Source organism: Hypomesus transpacificus, chromosome 9, assembly GCF_021917145.1.
Source record: "Hypomesus transpacificus isolate Combined female chromosome 9, fHypTra1, whole genome shotgun sequence".
In the NCBI taxonomy this organism is placed as follows: domain Eukaryota; kingdom Metazoa; phylum Chordata; class Actinopteri; order Osmeriformes; family Osmeridae; genus Hypomesus; species Hypomesus transpacificus.
Window position 1 is genome coordinate 9,656,801 of NC_061068.1, and position 8,681 is coordinate 9,665,481.

The 8,681-nt window shown below is 44.6% G+C and overlaps 1 protein-coding gene across 1 annotated transcript in view; it reads right to left on the bottom strand.

Annotated features, from left to right (window-relative positions):
* The window catches only part of znf385a (zinc finger protein 385A), an 18,085-nt gene extending 13,041 nt beyond the window's left edge, over nt 1–5,044 (bottom strand). The window contains exon 1 of the mRNA XM_047025386.1: nt 4,539–5,044. Coding sequence (XP_046881342.1) covers nt 4,539–4,548 — 10 coding nt within the window. The 5' untranslated portion in view covers nt 4,549–5,044. The remainder of the gene's footprint in view (nt 1–4,538) is intronic.
* Nucleotides 5,045–8,681: the final 3,637 nt, after the last annotated feature.

Sequence of the window (8,681 nt, forward strand, 5' to 3'; positions counted from 1 at the left end):
TCGAAAAAATGAGTTTGAAAGGAGAAACAGCTTTAATCATGCGTGGTATGCCCTCTAACTGTGCAGAGTCCTACAGCCAATCACATCTGATGAAGATTTGAGCCATGGGGACAGAGTGAGGAGAAGATGCAAAAATCACAGATTGAGGGGAGGAAAGGAATGAAGGACGGATAGAGAGAGGGGACAGGAAATTATGGAAGTGTGGAAGGGAGCAGAGGTAGTGAAAAGAGAGAGGGGGGGATGAGAGGATGAGCTGTGAGGGTGAATAGAATAGGGGAGAGTCTGGTTTGTAGAAGGAGAAGAGGTAGGGGTTGGGGGAAGGGGGCTGCATGTTTTGAGGTGAACCCAAGGTGACAGCAGGAGGTAAAGAGCTATGTTAACCCTGCCGGTTAATATAGAGAGGATGTACCATCTGCTGGTGACACCACCCAGACAGACACACAGGCTGTGGAAGTAGAGGACTGATGAAGCTTTCACATGGACAAAGCTCCATGGCAGCACTACAGGAAACCCTTTTTCCACAGAAGGCACATCTGTGTGTGTGTGTAGTGGAGGAGAAGGGGCTGAGGGCCGCGTCACAAGCACTGAGCTGAGGTGACACATGAGTCAAGAACATATGAGTCACATATAGAGAAGACGGAATCCAGAGCAAAGGAGGTCAGAACATCACAAGTCTGTCCCTGCGTGTGTATGTGTCAGACAAGGAGATGGGGAAAGAAGAGAAATAGAAAGAGAGAGCAAATGAAAGAAGGTTATAGACAGAAGGAAAATATTTGTTTGAGCCAAAAAAACTTTCAATTCCAAAGCAACGTTTCGAGGTTACTGTATAAGTGCTAGCTGCCAGATATCCTGCAGGCTGTCTTCCTCCCAGTCAGTTACTGGAGCTTTTTCATCCTCAGGGGGGAGACTTTGTACTGCAGTTTTATTTGTCCATTATTACATTAGGTTTTTATAATACACAAAGGGCCGGACAAACAGAGACCACAATATGAAACCACTCTGAGGGTGTGTAACCTGGCCAATACGAGGGAATGAATCTGCAGTGCCCACAGGGTCCATGTTCTACTAGTGGCCCAACGTTTTACACACACTGCGCAGGAAGAAAGGAAATAACAATATTCCTGAGAAACCTGATCATGCACACATGCTTAAACACACATACTGTACACACACTCAGACACACACACGCACACACACACATGATGCTAATAAAAGGATGACATGAATTAGCCAGGTGCTGTCAGGGATTTCACAATGGGAAGCAAACAGAAAGATAGTCATCAGGACTGCAGTCCCCCCCCCCCCCATTCTAAGAAAACACTAGCAAAGCTAGAAGCCAGCTCCATCTGTGAAACTCCCACTATAGAAATAGACTCAGTGGTTAATTACAGGTTAGCTCCATGAAGAAAAGAAGTAGTTTCAGGACACAGAGCTTGTGTGGTTTTACTTTGGGTGTCTTTTCTGGGAAGTTGACTTTCTGCCACATGCAAAAGTTCAAGTGGGCAGAGTGATGAGGAGAGAAGCTGAAACGGAGAGCTTACCTCTTATCCCTTACTCTAATACACACCCATGGATTCCCTCCTCCACCTCCCAAACTACTCACATGGACTCCTTTCAGTAGGTGCAAGTCATGTTGTTCGCAGGTCATGATGTGGGAGGGATAAGGGGAATGCATGCTAGGTATAGACTCCCAAGAGTTCAAATAGGCTGTAGGTATGTAAACTTTCCATGATTTAATCAAATTTCCTTGACAACAAGACATGCCTGGGGTATTTGACCTTCTCTGGTCTTTCTGATGGGCACAGAGGAGGATGTATCTCTGGCTCTTCAACCCCGGCACACACAGGATGTGTGTCAGTCTGTCTGTCAAACACACAACAGAAAGGTTTCCTATCTTACAGTAAATGGCATTACTTTCCATCCTTCACTGCGCTGCTTACATGCACATCTTTTGCCTTTGGTGGTGATGAATGTGTGGACATTTGAGGTGAAACACACAGGCTGACAAAAGAAGCACGCACACACAGACGCATGCACGCAGGCGTACACACACACTCTAAGGTTTTCACTGCTCAGTGAACAGTATGGATCACGGTAAGCCATCACCATTTCTCATAGCGCTCACTCAGCACATCCTTGTGTCAGGACCAGGCGAGGACGTCTCTCAATGGTAAATAAATGAAGACCTCAAACCCTCCAGAATGAAATATTCATTGTGAAAGGCAAGCAAAGGTTACGAAACTACAGTACATTTCCAACCCCATGCATTACCAGTGAGGAACTGGAGAGAGAGAGAGAGAGAGAGAGAGAGAGAGAGAGAGAGAGAGAGAGAGAGAGAGAGAGAGAGAGAGAGAGAGAGAAAGAGAAGAAAGAAAGAAAGAAAGAAAGAAAGAAAGAAAGAAAGAAAGAAAGAAAGAAGAAGAAAGAAAGAAAGAAAGAAAGAAAGAGAAAGAAAGAAAGAAAGAAAGAAAGAAGAGAAAGAAAGAAAGAAAAAGAAAAAGAAATAGAATGAAAGGTGAAACACTGTAATGAAAGGGTGGAGGGCAAGGGTGGAGATAGAGAGAGAGGAAGGATGGTGTAGCTGATGGACAGAGCAGAGACAGAGGACATTGCAGAGATAGAGGACATTGCTGATGGAAGCTCAGATACAGTTTACCAGGTGGAGGAGGAGCAGACTGACACACTGTCTGTGAGAGAGAGAGAGAGAGAGAGAGAGAGAGAGAGAGAGAGAAAGAGAGAGAGAGAGATAAAGAGAGAGAGAGAGATAGAGAGAGAAATAGAAAGCAAGTGGGGTAAAAGAGATTTCACTGAACCTATTCACAGAGAGAATGTGTGTGTATGAAAGTGAAGAAGACGGGGAGAGAGGGAGAAAGAGAGAGAGTTTTATAAAAAGTAAATTATCATTTAAGGTTGCCACCTTTGCCATCTATTCAAACACCATCACCTCCACTCTCACTTAATTTGTTCTCTCTCTCTCTCTCTCTCTCTCTCTCTCTCTCTCTCTCTCTGTATCTCTCTCTGTCTCTTTCTCTGTCTCTCTTTCTGTCTCTCCCTTTCTGTAGAAGGGAGAAATCTCCCTTTTTCTCTCTCATTGTCAACTTAATCACTAGCATTACTGAGACCACAGTCAACTATTTCAGTCTCTCTGGCACCCTATCTCTTATTCAAAAGAGTGTAATTGTGCAGTCATGTATCACTCAGAGGTTATATCCAACCCCATGAAGGCTGCTGTGTGCCCAGAGATCCTCTGTCAGGACACCTTGGGTTTCCTGTTGATGATGCTGCTGGTTCATAGCCACTGCATTGGTTGGTAGACTGTTTACCCATCTCGCTCAAGGTCAATTAGAGATCACAGGAAAACACATGCTCTCATCCATAGAACACACACACAATTATGGATGAGTATGAATATGGACAAGCGTCATCTCACACACATACAGCTACACACGTGGCCACGCACAAACATACTGTATACAGTCGACATACACACAAGCCATTGGGTAACCAAATGAAATGCATTTTACGGCTTGCATTGTACAGATAGTGTTCCAATCAGAAGCCCACCAGAGTGTATCCAATTATGTTCAATTATTCACCCTGTGACTGAGAAAGGCTCTGACCGAAAGGAAATGCAGCATAGACAATCAGTGGGACAACCAACAGGGACACATACTCACACATACACACACACAGGCATACAAAAAAGGACACACTCTCTCACAAACACACATATCAAGCTGTATTGTGTTCCGGCCTCATTGGACACTTCGGTCAATAATCCATTTATCATTTCCAAGCCTCACTAACCGCAGTGAAAAGAACAAGATTTCATGTGTGAGCAGGTTTAGGGGTAGTGTGTATTTGTATTCCATGTGTGTATGTGTGGTTTTGTGTGTGTGTGTGTGTGTGTGTGCTGGCCAGTGTGTATGTATTTGTGTGTGCATATGCATATGTGTGTGAGTATGGTGGGGTTTGTGTATGTGAGAAAGAGAAAGGTGGAATGAGAAAGTGTGTGTGTGGGATGAAAAGAAGGAAATGAGAGGAAGGACAATACAAGTGTGTGTTGTGCCATTTCAAGTCCAAAAGACAGAGCTGTGTGTGTGTGTGTTGGCTACCAGGTCAGTGCTATCTGCGTTAAACAACATGTGCCTTAGAGCTAGGACCTTGTTAATAGACTTCTATGTTTCACAATCTCATGCTTGGCCTCAAACCAACCAAGAAGGCACACACACACACACACTGAGAAATTCCCACACGCACACACACTGTACTAGGACAACATTAACACACAGGGGCAGTAACACACACTGTAGTTTGACTGGGCACAAGCATCTCCCCTGTTTACAAACGGTTTTCCCAAACAGGATTTCATTGGTTTTAGTTTAAGTACCATGTAAAGTTGTCGCTGACAGAGGTGTAAACTTAGTTTTGAAGGTACGTAATATCACAGAGAAGTACTTTTCCAGTCAAGTAGCTCCAACCTTGAGTAAAAAATAGAAATGGTAAAGGGAGAAAGAATGATAGAGGTTCCCACTTACCCAGAATCATCCTGTAGTAGCCTTCCACTCTCCTCCTCTCAAGACAAACTTTAGTATCTTCGCTCACACTCCTGTTTGTCCACACTGAGAATGTCACGGTACAGAACGCTGTCTTGGCTGCCTGCTTTGATGTCACCAATATGACATGGAGAAACTTTATGACACAGAAGTACAGTCTAATATCATATACAACAATTCTCTCTCTCTCTCATACTCTTTCTCTCTCTCCCTAGTCCAGTTCAGGAAAGGGTCCAAAAGCAAGCTGTCCTTGTATCTTCTGAGCTGCCGAACGCAGTACAGAATGAATGCAATGGAAGAATCACAGCATTCACAAATTATTTGTATCCTCTAATTTTCACTGGCTATACTATGGATGTCTCCACTACCAGAGAATAGACCCCAGACTGAAGCTTCCCTAACATGAAAAACCTCTGCTGCATCACAGCCCGCCAGAGAAACACTGAGAGCCAAGCTTCTTTCCCTTCTCTCTCTCTCTCTCTCTCTCTCTCTCTCTCTCTCTCTCTCTCTCTCTCTCTCTCTCTCTCTCTCTCTCTCTCTCTCTCTCTCTCTCTCTCAATCTCTCTCTCTCTCACACTCTGTCTCTCTCTCTCTCTCTCTCAGTTTTTGGGGTTGGGTATAACCTAAAGGCACCTTACATGTCTGTACTCGGATTGGTGGGAGCCCTGGCCAATAAGGGAAGCCCCTGCTGAATATTTTCTGGGGGTGTTCAAATCAGGAGGCAGACGTTAGTCTGAGTGATAATGCTGCTGTCGCTTTTGCGCTCGCTCTCTCTCTCTGTTTCCCTCTTCTATTCCTACTGTTATTGCTCATCTGGGTTTCTGACTCTCGATTTCTATCTGTGTATCTGTTTGTCTTTATGTCTGTCTGTCATCCTCTCACCAAACATGCTGAGTACTCTGAAATGACATCAAAGTTAAGTGGAGGAGGTCCGATAAGATTCATCATGTTACAGCACCAAATATCACGTCATGATGAAACACTGACAAAGAAGGTCATCCTTCTACATCCGCTTCTAGAACTGAACTGACAGAAGACAAGAGAGAGGTACGACGAGACGTAGAGGGATGAGGAGATAAATAGGGAAAGATAGAGAGAGAGAGAGAGAGAGAGAGAGAGAGAGAGAGAGAGAGAGAGAGAGGAGGAGAGAGAGGAGAGAGAGAGAGAGAGAGAGAGAGAGAGAGAGAGAGAGAGAGATGGGATATGGACTGACAGCTGGAAAAGCTGGCATAGAAGACAAGAGGAAGGGGGAGATTGATACAGACGATGGATGGAGGGATGAGGTGAGGAAATGAAGATGGAGTGACAGTTCAGAACGAAGGAAGATGATGTCAGAGGAATGACAGGGTGAGGTGTTGAATGAGGATCTGTGTCTCTGCATGCGGAGACAACCTGAGAAGATATTCTTAACCTCCCAATATGGATGTGGCCAACAGGCATCTAAGGAAAAGTTGTCGTGTGGTAGCTAGGGGACCGTGTGTGTGTGTGTGTGAGTGTGTGTGTGTGATGGATAGGGTTTCCTCATTACTAGGGTCATTCTGAATAATGCAGGTGAGGGTATTGTAGTGGCCAATGGTCCAGGTGCTAATGGAGCTGTCTGTGGGCAGAAGGGCCGACAGAGCAGGACTTTAATGGATGTCACCATGAGAGACTGAAACCTGACGACTGGGCTTGGATGTCACAGCATGGATGTGTGTGTGTCTCTGTGTTGAATGCAGGGACATCTTAGTCTGATACATTCCAAATCTGTTGTTGATTGATTGCTCAAAATGTCCAAATAAAACACTCTACTGTATTCCCTGTTGCGGTGTGTGGATATGCATGTGTGAGTGTGTCTCCAATCACCCTATACCTCTCTCCAATTGCACTAATAGGTCAAACTGTGTCGACAGGCTTGTTAAACTCTAATATTAGCCCTGATCGTTAACAGTTCGTTGTAAAGAGTCAGACCCATATTTAATTAAGACTTCATCTGACAACTTAAGACAAGTAACACCACTGAACAAGCTTACAACACACTTTCATCAGTCTGATCCTAGCTCTCTCTCTCTGGTACATTCTGTCTTTCTCTCTCTCCTTCTATATATCTCTGTTTTGCTCTCTTTTTCTCTTTCTCTTTCTTTGTCTCTTTGTCTTTCTCTTTTTCTCTCACGTTCTTTCTCTCAATCTCTCTGGGTTTTTCTCTCTCTCTTGCACACACACACATACCCTCTCTTGTGAAACTTTGCAGTCTTCTGTAACGCTACTGTTATAAGCAGACCTGCCACTCTGACCTGTGGCTGACTCTGGTATACTGAGCAATCCAGAAGATCTAGATCTTTAGTAGATCAGTAGGTGTCCCTGTCTGTCCTTCCCTCCCCTGGTGCACCAGGCCACTTATAGCAGGGTAATGCTATTTCTGTTTCTTAATCTCTTCCTTTGGTCATAGATTGAAACTAGTGTGAGAGTGTCTTCACCCCCTGGTGGTAGAATTGGCAAAGAGCAGTAACACTGTGCTAGCATGGCACACCAGTCTGCCTGCTTTTTAATAGCCAGACTAGACAAGACAGAGGGGTTCAAATCGGACTGTGCCACGATCGAGATCAGTGAATAATCTGAAATAATTCAGAAAAAGGGGGTTGAACCTGCCAGACGCGGGCAAGTAAATAAGCAAGGTGACGTAGCCACATGGCATGGGATTGGCATACTGAACCCAAGGGGCTACAGGAGTAGAGAAGGGTATGAGAACAGACAACAGTAGACCAAGCAGCACGTAAGAAGACTGGAAGGTCTACCAATTAAAAATAACTTTCTCTGTCACTTCATCTACAGAAACGCTGCCCTCCAATCTGGCTGTCTGGTCGTGACAGAGGAGCCCAAAACCTGTTTTCTCTCTCATTCCATACTACTTCTGTCTCCTACACTCCCTCTCTTCTTGGGGTGATGAATGTAGAGACTTCTATGAAGAGGGCAGAGGGGAAACAGGTTCAAAGGAAAGCAATCTCTCTCTTTGCACACCGCTAAATCACTTTGTCCTTTTTAACAGCTTGTTTTTGAAAGTTAAAGATAGACACCGTCATGTTACTGACTCCCTTCATTGGGTCAGCAGTGTCTATTTCGACACAATATGGAGTTGTATTCTGGCAAGCACACTACAATCAGGTTCGCTCAGAGCCTGAGTAACAACAATAGATTTTTACCAATAATCACAGTATCCCCTTCCCAGTGCTTTTAATCCATTTGAAGTTGGATGGCATCAACAATATACAGTGTAACACTCTAGGAAAACTGCTTCAGCAGTCGGAACATGCACCTGTCAGAACATGCACCTGTTATCAGTAATACAATAGCACAAAGCATCCTCACCAGAGCCCCACATTGACAGCTCCTCTTCTGCTCGGAGGCTGAACTGATCCAGTGTGTCCACAGTCCCAAAGGACAATGTACTGTGTCAGCCAGCATACATAACCAGTCCTCTTCAATAGATTGTTGTTATATAACAAAAGAGGACCAGGCATCCATTAAAACTACTTGGCAATGTATTAGTCCAAACCACATGCAGGTAAACACAAGCACACTGCAGTGAGAGGGAGGCAAAGACAAACTGGAGAGAAAGAGAACGAGAGAGAGAGAAAGAGAGAGAGAGAGAGAGATAGAGAGAGAGAGAGAGAGAGAGAGAGAGAGAGAGAGAGAGAGAGAGAGAGAAAGAGAGGGAGAGAGTGGTTGAGTGTATGCAGCCACGTGCCTGCAGTAAAGCTGAGATCAAACAGGAGGCTTCTTGACGCTCTATCTCCCCTCCTTCTCCCTCCCTACCTTCCTTTTACTCTCTTTCTCTCCCTCTCTAACTCTCTCTCTAAACATCTTATACACACACTTACTTGTTCTCTCTCCCTGTTTCTAGTTCACTTGTTTATTTTCTCTTCTCACTACAATATTTTCCTATTTTCACTGTCCTCTATGTTTCTACCCGTCTTTGTCTAATACCCCTCTCTTCTCACACACCCCCTCCTTCTTGGCTTCTCCACCCCCTCGAAGAGAACGTAACAAGTGCACAAGATTCCAGAGGCTAATTCTGCTTCTTAAGACAGGGAACCTAATATGTGAAGACAAATGTGTTTGAGAAATGAGGGAGAGGGGTGGAGGAGA